General features: G+C 46.7%; 1 protein-coding gene across 1 annotated transcript in view; it reads right to left on the reverse strand.

Annotated features, from left to right (window-relative positions):
• Nucleotides 1-13966, reverse strand: part of DSTYK (dual serine/threonine and tyrosine protein kinase) — a 47214-nt gene extending 33248 nt beyond the window's left edge. Inside the window, exon 1 of the mRNA XM_070591410.1 lies at nucleotides 13603-13966. Within this exon, the coding sequence (XP_070447511.1) occupies nucleotides 13603-13864 (262 nt within the window). The 5' untranslated portion in view covers nucleotides 13865-13966. The remainder of the gene's footprint in view (nucleotides 1-13602) is intronic.
• Between the last annotated feature and the right edge of the window lie 420 nt (nucleotides 13967-14386).

The raw sequence follows: 14386 nt of genomic DNA on the forward strand, positions 1-14386 counted from the left end.
TTAAGAAACAGCAGACACAGGTGAAGCTCTGAAAACTGAGTAGAAGTTACTCCTTTGTAAGAAACATTTACAAGGGAAATTTCCATTTGTAAAAGTGTCTGCCTCTCAGGTGCTAAATCTCTAGAAACTTTTCAAGGCAGAAGGCAGGGACTTCACCGCACAGCCCTTCCTGTCTCCTCTGCGCTCTTCCCGACAGCCTCCTGTAACCGGCCTCCCCCCACACCAACAGCTTTGGTCTTTCACTGGAGATGATATTTAAGGTGGGCCATTTTGGCAAGTTATTTATTTTTTCCCGGGTCTCCTGCATGTACACAGGAGGCATACACGTTATTAAACTTGTTTGTTTTTCTCCTGTTAATCTGTCTTTTTATTACGGCGGTGTCTCAGCCAAGAACCTAGTAGAGGGAAAATTATTTTTCCTCCTCCACATTAACATTTACTGAGTCCTTTCTAAATACATCACTTTATTTGTCTCATCTCATTTAGTGCTCATAATTCTACCAGACAAGAACTGTTATTATGCCCATTTATAGATGAGGAAACTAGCTTAAAAAACAAAGCAGAGGGGCCGGCGCGGTGGCGCAGTGGTTAAGTTCACACATTCCTCTTCGGCAGCCCGGGGTTCACCGGTTCAGATCCCGGGTGCGGACATGGCAACACTTGGCAACCCACCCTGTGGCAGGCGTCCCACATGTAGAGGAAGACGGGCTCGGATGTTAGCTCAGGGCCAGTCTTCCTCAGCAAAAAGAGGAGAATTGGCAGCAGATCTTAGCTCAGGGCTAATCTTCCTCAAAAAAAAAAAAAAAAGAATAAAAAAATAAAAAAGCAGAGGCTGGCCCCATGGCCGAGTGGTTAAGTTCATGTGCTTTGCTTTGGTGGCCCAGGGTTTCACCAGTTCAAATCCTGGTCATGGACTTGGCACTGCTCATCAAGCCATGCTGAGGTGGCACCCCACAGGCCACAAATAGAAGGACCCACAACTAAAATACACAACTATGTACCCGGGGGGCTTTGGGAGAAAAAGGAAAAATAAAATCTTTAAAATAAATTAATTAATAAAATAAAATAAATAAAAATAAAAAAGCAGAAAAGAGCCCATGTTTCTCCATTTATCTAAGCAGATAAAAGGTGGCACACAGGGCAGTGCAGGAGCTGTCCCCAGGTCTCCGGGGGCCAGGTTAGTGCTTGATAGTAGACAGTGCCTGGACCAGCGGCGGAATATGCCATCCCAAAATACGCCACTTTGGCATAAGGATTATTTTGAGCTAAAGGCCCTTGTACACAGCAGGTATAAGAAGGGCGCTGACCTCCCTTTTTCTTTCTGAAAGCAGGAGAGAAACCCCATCTGGAAGATGCCCTCCCTGTCCCAGGAGGAAGGCAACATTCTTATCACCAGAGCCCAGGATCAAGGCCAAGCAAAATCTGCACAAATAAGCCTTGTTAAACTAACTCTTATTTTCCAGTTACTTTTCCACCATTAGCTGCCCTCGCCCAGGCCCCTTGTCTTGTCACGCTGTTAGAATCTACTTCTCTTTGTCCCTTCAGTAGATAAATGTTCAGCTTTCTTTCTTCATTCTCTTCTAGGGACGCCCCTGTACATACAAAATTTAATAACATGCATATGCTTCTCTCCTGCTTATCTGTCTCATGTCAGTCTGATTCTCAGGCCCGGGTGGAGACTAAGAGAAGAGAAGAGGAATTTCTCCCCCCCACACCCCCATCACATTGTTTCCCAATTTGGGGCCAAACACAACTCAGCAATTGCTGGGCCCCAATTTAAAGCAGACTGATAGAGTCCCTGTGAAAACTGTCCAGAACCATAAGGAATAAAGGCTGGGGGGAAAACACAGTATTACCAGTAGCTGGTGCATACTTTCGTGTGTGTGTGTGTGTGTGTGTGTGTGTGAGGAAGATCGGCCCTGAGCTAACATCTGTTGCCAGTCTTCCTCTTTGGTCCTCCCCAAAGTCCCAGGACGCAGTTGTATATTCTAGGTGTAAAGTCATTCTAGTTCTGCTATGTGGGACACCACCACAGCATGGTTTGATGAGTGGTGGGTAGGCTGGCACCCAGGATCTGAACCCACGAACCCCTGGCCGCTGAAGCAGGGCATCCGAACTTAACCACTTGACCACAGGGCCGGCCCCTGGTGCATACTTTTTAAAAATGTTATTATTCTACCTAAGATCTCTAGAGTCCCTTTTCTAAAAGAAATAGGAGGGGCTTTTCAGAGAAATTTTTAATGCTTACTCATCAGTCAGTGTGTATTATATTAAGCCCCTTTGGGTTTGAGGTTAAGACTATTCTAAGAAGGGAGAACTGGAGTGAAGGAACGCCAATGGGCTTTTTACATCTCCAGTGACCCATAAGGATAGATGTTTTATTTAAGTTGTTTTTGGAGTAACAGCAATGAATTTCTATCAATACACTCTCCTTGCCTGTCTTCCATCCCACTCAATAGCAGACACACGAGAGGTGAGTGAAGGCCAGTCCATGACCAAGGCAGGGAAGGCACCATATGGAGTAAGTGAAATGGAACTCTATCTTTGCCTTATCACACTATTACAACTCAGAAGGGTGACGGGGCTCCAGAGCTCATTTAGGCCTCATCAGAGTTGGGACTGCAATCCTTGTTCCTGGTACCCAAGGGTTTTCCTCCTTCAGTAATTTTTTTTTTTTGCTTGAAGAAGATTGGCCCTGAGCTAACAACTGTGCCAGTCTTCCTGTATTTTGTATGTGGATCACTGCCACAGCATGGCTGATGAGTGGTGTAGGTCTGCACCCAGGATCCAAACCCATGAACCCAGGCCACTGAAGGTGAGTGCAGGAACTTAACTTCCATGCCACATGGGGCTGGCCCCAGTAAAGTTTTTTATCTCACTTTTAACACGAATGAAATACAAAGGATTCTGTAATTCACTGACGTAATCAGAGACACAAATATGCATTTCCACAAATAAGTAGTGATATTTTATTTCTCGTTAACTATATGTGCCAAGAGTAAAGAAAAGGACAACTCCTAAGCTGAGAAATGAATGTTATACAGTCTTTCTTCTAGAAGCTTTAAAGTGTTGAGCTACAAAAATCCCAAGAGCCGAGAGAGAAATAATTCTGCCAAGAAACATGTATCATTTCCAAAGGAGCGCTCTGACCTTCAGTCTAATTTAAAGGATCCTGAACTACAGAGGAGGCGTCCTCACATAAGGAAAACACATGCTTAGGGAGGCTGGGTTTCAGGATCTTCAGGACCAAGTAGGACACGGTACTTTGGTTGAATGGGATGGTTTCTGGAGACTAGAGACTGAAATGTACTTAAGCAGCCAAAGCTCTTGTTGAAAGCTGAGAAGGCGAGCTGGCAGAAACATCGCTCAGGTTATCCTACCTGGTGGCCACGTTAAGATCGCCAACAGCGTTTAAGAAGTGGATTGTAGGGGCTGGCCCCGTGGCCGAGTGGTTAAGTTCGCACACTCCACTGCAGGCGACCCAGTGTTTCGTTGGTTCGAATCCTGGGCGCGGACATGGCACTGCTCATCAAACCACGGCGAGGCAGCGTCCCACACGCCACAACTAGAAGGACCCACAACGAAGAATATACAACTATGTACCGGGGGGCTTTGGGGAGAAAAAGGAAAAAAATAAAATCTTTAAAAAAAAAAAAAAAAGTGGATTGTGCTGACACCTGGGGAGAGGGAGATAAACTCCCCACAGCCTCATACCCCCTGGGAGCCATGTGAAATGAAGAGACTGCACTCAGCAGCCTGCTGACGCCTTCTTTTCCTGAGGCTGGTCATGCTGCAGAGGGAACAGAAAGGCAGGTGGCAGCTGAGGCCATAATTTATGAGCTGCAGAGATGGAAGCGGTTCCTTGAAGGAAATCAACCCCATGCTGCACAGATGAGTTTCTATCATGTGGAAGGCAGCATTTTGTAGCTAGTAACCATTAAGAATGATCCAATGGTGGGAAGACGTCAAAAGGACGCAGGAACCAGCTCAAAGCGGGGCTCACTGACCAAATCAGGGACAATTTAAGCCTAAAAATTTTTTAAAGAGATTATAATCCACTGAAAAAATTCACAAGTCCACACTGACATAAATAGGTAAACAAACAAAAAGGAAAGCTCTTTCTTACCAAAGAATACCAAATAAGAAATACAGAAGGAATGATGGATACAAAAAGCACCCCGTGGCAGGCGGGAGCGGTCAGCGGGAGCTGGGTCTGGTATAGGGAAGTTTTTCTCAGGAACAGGACTATCAGTGAAATCTTAGAACACCACCCCACAAAAGACTAAGCAAATGCAAAGGGAAAAACGGCGACTTTAAGGCGGAGAAACCTAGAGGAGACAACATGACCAGGGATCAAGCTTAACATCTCCAGGGTCGGGGCTAACACCATGCACCCCGACGTGATGCACATCCCACCATTTCTGGGCCTCGTCCTGCTAAGAGCTCATGGCCTGAGTCTAGCCATGAGAAAACAAGACAGATTCAGGCTGAGGGTCATCCTACAGAATGTAAGGCCAACTCTTTGAACTGTCAAAGATATAAATGCCAGGGAAAAGCTGAGGAACTATTACACATTAAGGGAGTCAGAAGAGACATGACACCTAAATGCAACCTGTGCTCCTGCATAGGATCCTGGATCAAAAAAAAAGAGAGACATTATTGCAACAGTTGGCAAAACTTGAATGGGGTCTGCGGATTGGCTGGTAGTACTGAATGAAGGTTAATTTCCTGATTTGGGGAGTTGTATGCTGGTACCTAGAAGCATATCCTTGTTCGGGAGAAATGCACACCAGAGTGTCTAGAGGAGATAATACCACCTATCTAGAGCGTGCTTTCAAAAGGTTCTGAGAAACGGTAGACACAAGAAAGAGAGAGAAAGAGGGAGAGATTGGGTGATGGAGCAAATGCAATAAAATGTTAAAAACTGGAGAATCTGCATGAAGCAGGTATGAAAGTTCTTTGTACTATTCTGGCAACGTTTGTGGAAGTTTGAAATTATTTCAAAATAATTTTTTTCTTTTTGAGGAAGATTAGCCCTGAGCTAAGATCTGCTGCCAATCCTCCTCTTTTTGCTGAGGAAGACTGGCCCTGAGCTAACATTCATGCCCATCTTCCTCCACTTTATATGTGGGACACCTGCCACAGAGTGGCTTGCCAAGCGGTGCCATGTCTGCACACGGGATCCGAACCAGCGAACCCTGGGCCCCCAAAGAGGAACGTGCGAACTTAACCGCTGCACCACTGGGCCTGCCCCTCAAAATAATTTTTGAAAAAGGAGCCAAAAGGATACCTAGTAAAGTGTATCTAGTTCTGGATCTCAGAGGAAAGAGATCAAGAGATAGAATTTTACTTGACAAAGAAAAAAAGAAAAACTACATCCAATACAGTAATGATAGGCTTTAAACAGTAACAGCGTCTTCACTGTCTCACTTTGGCCCTGCACATCACCTTCTGCCGCCTCAAACTTTCTGGGATCGTTTCCTGCTGCCAGTTCGGGGTCTGGGGAGTTCAAGGCACTCATCTAAGTAAGTAGTTCAGGATCAGATTCAGAACCCAAATCCTCCAAGCTGAGCAGTACAGACAAACATCACGCTCCAGGGCAGGACACGCTGATGAAAGTTACCCATAACCATCCACTTCACTGGACAGCAAGTCAGCAGAAGAGCTTGGCCTCGCTCGGCCTGCAGCGGCCCCTTCTGATCCCGCGGCGGTGGGGACACACCTCGACTTCTGGAGAACAGGTCTCCTCCTCACCAGGTGCTGACAAACCCCTTTTCCAAGCTGGAGCAGAACGTCTCCATTTCTCTCCAGGGAACCAGGCCCAGCAGAGCAGCCCAATTAGATCAGGAGAAACTGAAGGAGGTGTCCCAGCGGGGCTCTTGTATGCTGGAAGAGTAAGAATGACTTTTCTCCTACTAGCTGTTTCCCACATTCCTCCTTGCACCTACACATGTCCATATTAAAAGTTAAGACCAGACTATGTTGTAGAGAATGTTCCTAAAAGGTGAACTCCATATTGATGCAGTCACTGTCCCTCTAATTTGAATAAAGAGAGAGGTTTTATTCAAATTAGTCTTGTAATCTAGCTGATTTATCACAGGGCCTTAGTCTTTGCTCTAGAAAGTTTGGCTTGACAAAAACAATCCTTGGGAATTGTAATTCTCTCCCCATTACATAGACTGGAAGACGGAAACACACTACACTAAAATCTGTCGGGCATAACAAGGCAGTGACACTTTCAATCTGATGAAGCTAAAGTTATACTGTTTTTACATCTGAGTAAAAGAAAAGGGACGAGAGCATTTTTTTAAAAAGTGTGAGGTTTTTTTAATCAAAGGCTTTTAAGAATACATAACCTATCATCATGCTTTAGGATCGTTTTGATGCGTTTTTAGTTAGACAAATGAAAAGCAAAACAATCCTTCATCCTCCTCCTCCTCTTGCTGCCCACAGGCCACCACCCTGGGGAGCCGCAGCCCATTACAAAGCCCGACTCCAAAGACTTGTGGCCAAAAAGCTCCCGCAGCCACACCACCCAAAGCTGGGGAACACATCCACACCATGCACACCGCCTGCTGAAGGGGACAGAAGGCGGCACCGCACGGGAGGGCACCCCAACCAGGCCCTGGGATACTGACGAGCCCCCATGCTCCAACGAACCTTCCTCCAGAGCTTTGGTTTGGACTTGGAAGAACGTTATACATAAGGGCATTTTCTCAGAGAGGCGGATTTACAGCTCTAAGCAAGGGGACACATATCTCAACCACTGCTACATCTGTTCTCCTCTGTTCAGGTGTCAAGTTCCAGGATCCCCAAGATCACCAAACTCCCCATTTGGCAAAGAATTGACTCAATTTCCAAGTATGGAGTGGCATATACTTAGCCTGGAAATCCTACAGGGGACTCCAACCAGACCTTTGAGAGTTAAGGCAGAAGAGCTGCCTACTCCACATGGACTCACCCTTGATATGAAGGACACCATTTGGATTCCCTGGACCGCATAGGAAGCAACACCCATCATCCCCAGAGGTGAATTGTTTTCCTACAAGACGTAAGGAGCAAACTCAACTTAGGTCTTAAAACTGCTAGGGAAAAACCACATGCACCCACACACCTCATACTCTTCATACTGGCTTCTCTGTGAGTGCCTTCTGAGAACCAGAGGGAGATAAAAGACGCTCTAACAATAACCTTCATGAATGCATTCTGCTTTTGAACCATACCCACAATTACAGTTACTCCATCAAAGGCAGATTGGGACTAATTTTCCTGTACTCTGTCAGAAAGTCAGTAAAGCATCTCAACTCCAGTTTTTATCAATGCCATCTAATCTTACAACTTCCCATATGCATTATCCCCACACCCTCAAAGACAGCTAATGATTAAGTAGGTAACCAATCTGTAGAAAATCCTCTAGAGGGAACATGAGAAAACACTAATCCTTCTTGCACAACATCAACTTGGAATTAATAATATTGGTCAGTTGGGCACGGTTCAGCACTGAGTGTCTTGTGGCCAGTACAGAGTCAGGCATTAAGAAAGGTATGCTGACAGACAGAGAAGGACAATCGCTGTCTGATTCCACTCATATGAGAAATTTAAAAATGTAGACAAACACAACAGATTAGTGGCTACCAGGGGAAAGGTGGGGTGGGGGGTGGGCACAAAGGGTGAAGTGGTGCACCTACAACACGACTGACAAACAATAATGTACAACTAAATTTCACAAGATTGTAACCTATCATTAACTCAATAAACATTAAAAAGAAAAAGAAAGGTGTGCTGAGTGAATGAATATTAAGGATTTACTTCCCACATTATGGTGGGGCTCTGGTACACTGGTATTGTATGTAACTCATTCTTTGGGCCATGAAAATCATTCTTTGGGATACTGGCACAGAATGCAGCTCCAGCCTCATCAGTCGTCTGTCAAATGCATATCACTGTTCTTTTTTAGGGGCCCAGATAATAGAATGTGGGCAAATCTACTAGAGTCTGTATCTTCTATGGGGGAGAAAAACGCCTTTCTGAAGTGGAAATTAAATTGCATTTAATTTCAAAACATTATTCCAGTATCTGCCAGCCATGGAAATAATTTGCCTATTATGTACAAAGCACTATAGGAAGCATTGCAAGGGATACAAAGACGAGTAAAACACAGTCTTTACCCTTAGGGGTTCGCAATCTAGTAAGCGGGATAAGAACAATACATCCACAGCTATCAGAAAAAGACATAAACAAATAAAAGTAGGATCCCTATGCCCAGAACCTATAGGAATTGAACAAGTTTAAGGTGAAATTCATATTCCCCTTTACTTCAATAACATATTTTTTGAGCCTTTTTAAAAGCTTGCTTTTGAGAAGTACATTTACTGCAGGAAGGTTCTTAACCTACTGAGACAGAGAACAGAGGCATGAAGAAAAAAAGGAGATGCTGGGAAAGCAGACAGACCAAAACAAAATTTAAAGACCAGAGTGGGTTTTTATTTAAATCCTGCTTTCTTTAAAAACTACTTGCAAGGCTGAAGAACTAACCATAATGAAATCAGTAATGACTTTTAAGACTAAACATAGTGCAAATGATAATAAACTTACAGGTGATAATGTCTTTCAAGAGCAAATGGAATTATCCAAGCCTTTTTAATAGTGGGCTTCCCGATGCAACGGGAACATGATCCTAGGAAAGGAAGCTTAGGAAGGGGAAAGGTGGTAAACGGGAAGGGTCCCCAGAGCCACTGTATTGTAGAGGCCACCGCCTCCCAGAGCTCCTTCCAGGGAGCTGGAGGTAGCAAGACCAGGGAAGAGGGGCCTGGTGCCCTCAACGACAGGGACCGGCAACTGGAATAAGAAGCTTGAGCAGGTAGTGTCGCGTTATACTCATTCAACTGGATAAAGTCTCCCACTGAAGTAAATTATGGTTCCACGGCAAGCTATGGAGCCTAGGTTGTGACTCATTTGTAACAAAATCTCTCCACTGACAGGGTGCATTTTATATTCCCATGGCCAGGTCAGAAAAGAAGAAGGGAGGAGTCACGGAAGCAGAATTAGACTGGGAGCCCAGACACCGGGGCCTAAATCTGGCTCCAGTTCAAAACTGTTGTGTCCCACATTCCACCTTTCTGCTCCTTAGTCTTCCCCACGCCCACCATGTTCCAGCTTCCCAATCTAGGTTCACAACTACATCCGCACACACAAACAGCCACATGTATTCAGACTAAATGCATGCCGGTGCTAAGGGCTTTACTGTAAATGTCACAACTTCATGAGATAAACATTATCACTCCTATTTTATTTATTTATTGAGATATAATTCACAGATCACAAAATTCACCCTTTTAAAGTGTACAAAATTTTTTTAGTATATTCACAAAGTTGTGCAAGCATCACCACTATCTAATTCCAGAACATTTTCATACCCCAGAAAGAAGCCCCGTAGCCATCAGCAGTGCCTCTCCATCCTCCTCTCTCCCAGCCCCTGGTGATCACTAATCTACTGTCTCTCTTTATGAATTTACCTATTCTGGACTTTTCACATAGATGGAACCATACGATATGTGGCATTCTGTATCACTCCCACTTTACATAGGAAGAAACCAAGATTCAAGTAGGTTAAATAACTTGCCCCAAGTCACACAGTTTAAGAGGCTGAACTGGAACAGGAACCCAGGTCTGATTCATACGCTTGTGCTTGCTTTTGACCAGTATATGCAGCATCCATATAGGAAGAAAATGGAGAGAGAAAGTGAAGTTTTAGATGTACTTGGGAAAATGGGTTCTGTTCATCTAAGGCAATACAAGTAATAAATAAGGACCACAATTAGAGCACTATCTCTGCGGAGCTTATGCTGAAACGCACGGCAGCTCTTCTAAACAGATGATGGCAAACTACCAGAAAGCATGCCCATCCCAGTCTCCTGCTCTTTCACCCCAACACCCCAACTTCTCTCCACCCCTCAGCCATGAAGATGGCAGCTCTACGGAACCAGGCTGTGAAGAATCCCCTCCCCCAACTGTCCGTCCCTTCCCCAAATGTCACTCTGGCACTTAGACTTTATCATCCATACAAACTGCTATCTAAGAAGTTCAAGAAAAATGTCTATTTTAAATAAATGTACTAGTGCTTTTCCTCTTTCTTTTTTTTTTTTAAAGATTGGCCCTGAGCTAACATCTGCTGCCAACCTTTTTTCTCTTTTCTTCTCCTTCTCCCCAAAGCCCCCCAGTGCATAGCTGTATCTTCTAGTTGTAGGTCCTTCTAGTTCTGCCACATGGGAAACTACCTGAGTGTGGCCTGATGAGCGGTGCCACGTCCGCACCCAGGATCCGAACTGGCGAAACCCAGGGCCACCGAAGTGGAGCATGTGAACTTAACCACTTGGCCCCGGGGCCGGTCCCCTCCTCTTCTTTTTATTTCTGGCAACCAATTTATACACTAGGTGTGACAAAAAGAGGATGAAGACTGTTGGAGGAACTAAGTTGTCCTCTAACCAAGGGCAAAGAACTATAAAAACCTAAGAATTATAACTCACATAAAATGCCTAAAATCTAGGCATACCTTAGCTTTCTGCCCTTTTTCTGCTTTACGCGTTGCACATATATAATGGCTGAGATCAGATCATGCCTTTCTTGAAGACCAAGTTCAGGTCTTCCTAGTCCTTTTCATCCTTCATCCAACATAAACAAATAGGTGTACTGGGGTGATGATAACTATAACTGTTTGCTCTTTCTTAGGAGAAAAGTATAGAAGGGAAAGACTGATCTCCACTAACCCAAGGCCAAGGCCAATGTCTTTGACCCTTTATCCCCCATACCAGGCACTCAAATGTTCACTGAATACTACTAATAGCTAATATTTACACAGCACCTCACCAGGCACTGTTCTAAACGCATGCATACATTAACTCCCAATGACCCTGGAGACAAGTACTATTATTACACTCCCCATTTCCAGATGAGGAAACCGTAGCACAGCACAGCTGTGATTTGCCTAAGGTCATTCAGTTAGGAAGGGGTGGGACCAGCACTAAGGCAAGCAGCACAGGCTAGACACATTCCAACCAGACACAGTTGAGTCACTCCAATTTCTTAAAATTGAGTAGTTTTTGATGCACTGCAACAACTGGGACCTCTACTGGATCGTAAAACAAGAAAAATACTTTTCCCTCTGCTACTTTGTATAACACTCCTTTCTGCCTTTCTTCAGAGGTGCTCAAAGCCTTTACCTCATTATTTCTGACCGCTCTGACAGAGGAAAATCACCAGATAGAAGGGCTCTCAACCACTATAGTTAAGTGAAAAGAAGACCAATGATTTGGACAGCAGAGGAGGACCTGAAGCAAGGAAATTTCACTCATAATTCCGTTTTATTTGTACAGGCCAAGCTACTCGATTTTAGAGTTCTAGACCACCTACTCTAACTTCTAAAACGTCATACGCATATATCCTCTCTATGCTGCCCCAGTGAATACAAAACTCAAAATTAAGAAGGAAGCATTATTTTGGGTCCTTTCCATTTCCTTTGTGGTTAAAAGTGAAATAATAAAAACTTAGAGTTAATCCCCATACTCAATTGCTCAAACGCTATATGCTACATCCAACCTAGAAGCACACGTCCATTCTGAAATGGCGATTAGAACCCTCTAGAGGTTTGTTAGGTTAAGAATTGAGTGTTCCTTCTCTTAACATTCCAAGTTGCTATTAATCAGAAACCAACATTCCTATAAGAAAGGTGAGTCTCCAAATGAACTTGACCTTGCAAAGACAGCCTGTAAAAGGGGAGAATAAGAACTTCTTGTCTTTTTAGGAGCAGTTTCTACTTTCTAACATGATTACCTAAACAGCTGGGAAAACAGCATCCCCAAAACATACATAGGAAGCACGACCCTACTCATCTGCCCTGATGTCCATTTTCACTTCCTGCCACCTGCACCCTCCCGTGGTTTTTATTTCAGATGGACAGACTCCAGAGGGTGAAGAGAGTTAAACACACAGAGATTAGTTCATGATGCAGTCAACTAGAAAAGCCATGAGGCAAAATACAAAGGTACATTTGTATCTCTCAAGTTGGCTTTTAAAGCACAAAAACAAGAGCCAACCAAGGTGCCGGGGAAACGGCCACCTCTCTGAGGCGAGCGACAGGTGAACTTCCAGTAGGAATTCTAAAGCAAACAGTTGTTATAAAATGACACAGCACAGGGCTTTTTAGACAACTATGAGAAGAACTTCTGAGTAGGGAAAGCCGCTGGAAAGCACTGCTCAGGGAGAGGGTGAAAGTACACATTCTCGGGTTCATCTCAGAAAACACTACAACAGCTGTGTTCTGGGAGCCGCACTGAAGTCGGCCCTCTGAAGGTCCATTTTCAGACAGCAACCCTCTGGGCAGAAGATGCCAAAACCGCAACTTCAGAAAAGCTGGTCATCCCCCTCCTCCCATTCATCTCCTGAGATAAAATCAAAGCTTTTTTATTTACATTCAGGCCAACTAAACGTAACAGCATCATTCAGGACCATACCAGAATGACACTATCTTCTTTTTATCACCATTTTTTGAGTTTCAGACAAACTTAGGATATTAAACATGCAACTCTGGAAATATAGGGCCAAACACACAAACTCTAAAGAGTTTAACAATTCATTCCGTTCTGAGTCGCGTGTTCAAATTTGCTATCAGCACCTAAATTTGTGTTTCTGAAAGCCGGTTTGCAGACCACCTGCACCAGGCTGCCCAGGGGACTTGCTACGTTTAAATTCTGAGGACCCACCCACGAGGCCTACTCAATCGATCTGTGGGACGGCCTGAGATATTTTAAATTTTAATTTGATTTTAATACACACCAGTTTGAGAATCACTAAATTAAACACACTTTCTCTGCTGTTGTCCCCAAGGCATCCGTCTCCGTGGGATGCCAGTCCCTTCTCCCTTCCAACCTCGTTTATTTCCTAATTAGACGCAGTAGTTAACAAATCCTCCAGTTCCCCACCTATAGCAGTTTCAGAGGAAGCAAGAAATTAGGAAAGATCAAAGACCCTGCGCGACTGTGAGCGCTTTAGGGCCCCCACACATCCCAGAGGGGATCACGTCGAGGAGCGTCAGGACCAAGAGCGATCCCCTCCCGCTCCAACTTCACCGCCAGCACAAGCAACACCTCTGGAAACCCCCTGGCACCATCAGATAGCATTCCCTTTAGCGACCCTAGCCCCATTCAGGGTACATTCCTTACCTCTTCAGAGAGCTGCCTCACGATTGGTGTAAAAACACTTACATGCATAACCACACACGCGCGCACAATCCACACACATTCAACCCACTAGAGCTCCCGGGCCTCCCCCGCCTCCCGGGGCCCCCTGCGACTGCCCCTCGTCCACCCCTCCTCTCCTCCATCCCTCAACTGGGGCTCGGACCCACGAGCGCCCACCGCGAACTCTGAGCGGCTTTCCCCTCCTGGGGTCAGCCCCGCTCCCTGCAGACCCCCGCCCCGCGCCGCCCGCGCACCGCCCGGCCCCCGGCCCTCCCGGGCTCCCGCCGCCGCGGCCCCCGCCCAGGCCCCGGCCAGCCCGGAGGATGCGCGCCGCGGCCCCGCGCCCGCCCGCCCGCCGCCTCCTTACCCGCCTGCAGCCCGGGCTCGGCGACGTCGCCGGCAGGGCCGCGCTCGGGGCCGCCGGCGCTCGCGGGGGAGGGGGGGCGGCCGCGGGCGCGGGAGCCCTCGATGTCGCGGAAGAAGCTCTGCGTGTCGCGCAGGTTCTGCCGCAGCCGGGCCAGGTAGCGGCGGTAGCGCCCGAGGCCCCGGCACAGCTCGCGGGTCGGCCCGCCGCCCGGGCCGGGCCCCGACACCGGCTCGCCCGCCCGCGGCGCGCCGTCGCCCTCCATCTGCCCAGCCCGCTGGCCGCCGCGGCGCGTCCCGGCCGGGCCGGCTCCCCTCCTCCCCGCCCCCAGGCTCGGGGGAGGAGGAGTCCGCCCCCGACGCCCCCGCCTGCCGTCGCCGGGCTCCCCGCCTCCGTCACCGCCGCTGAAAACACACCAAGCCGCAGTGCGCCGCAACGGAACCTTTACCCCACTGTCCGGAGAGCGAGGGAAGGATCAGTGCAGCGCGCCGTCACCGCGGGGTCTCCTGGGACTTGTAGTCCGGGCTGGGGCCGAACTCCCAAACCGGAGCCTGGATGGGACTCGTTCCACTCGGGTATAAGCTTCCCTTACCTCAGCGTGTGCTTGCACGTTCTCCTCAGGTAAAAACGCGTTCCTACTCCCTATGTGTGTCCCTGAGGAGAGAGAAGAGCTGCAGAATCCAGACGCCAGCAGAAGTGGGGTACCTTACTGAGATCACAGCGAAAATTTTTTAATAGCAAAGAAAAGGAAGGAAACAAGACCGAGGCCAGCAATATTTCCATGCTA

The sequence above is a fragment of the Equus przewalskii genome, chromosome 23 (assembly GCF_037783145.1).
Source record: "Equus przewalskii isolate Varuska chromosome 23, EquPr2, whole genome shotgun sequence".
In the NCBI taxonomy this organism is placed as follows: Eukaryota; Metazoa; Chordata; class Mammalia; order Perissodactyla; family Equidae; genus Equus; species Equus przewalskii.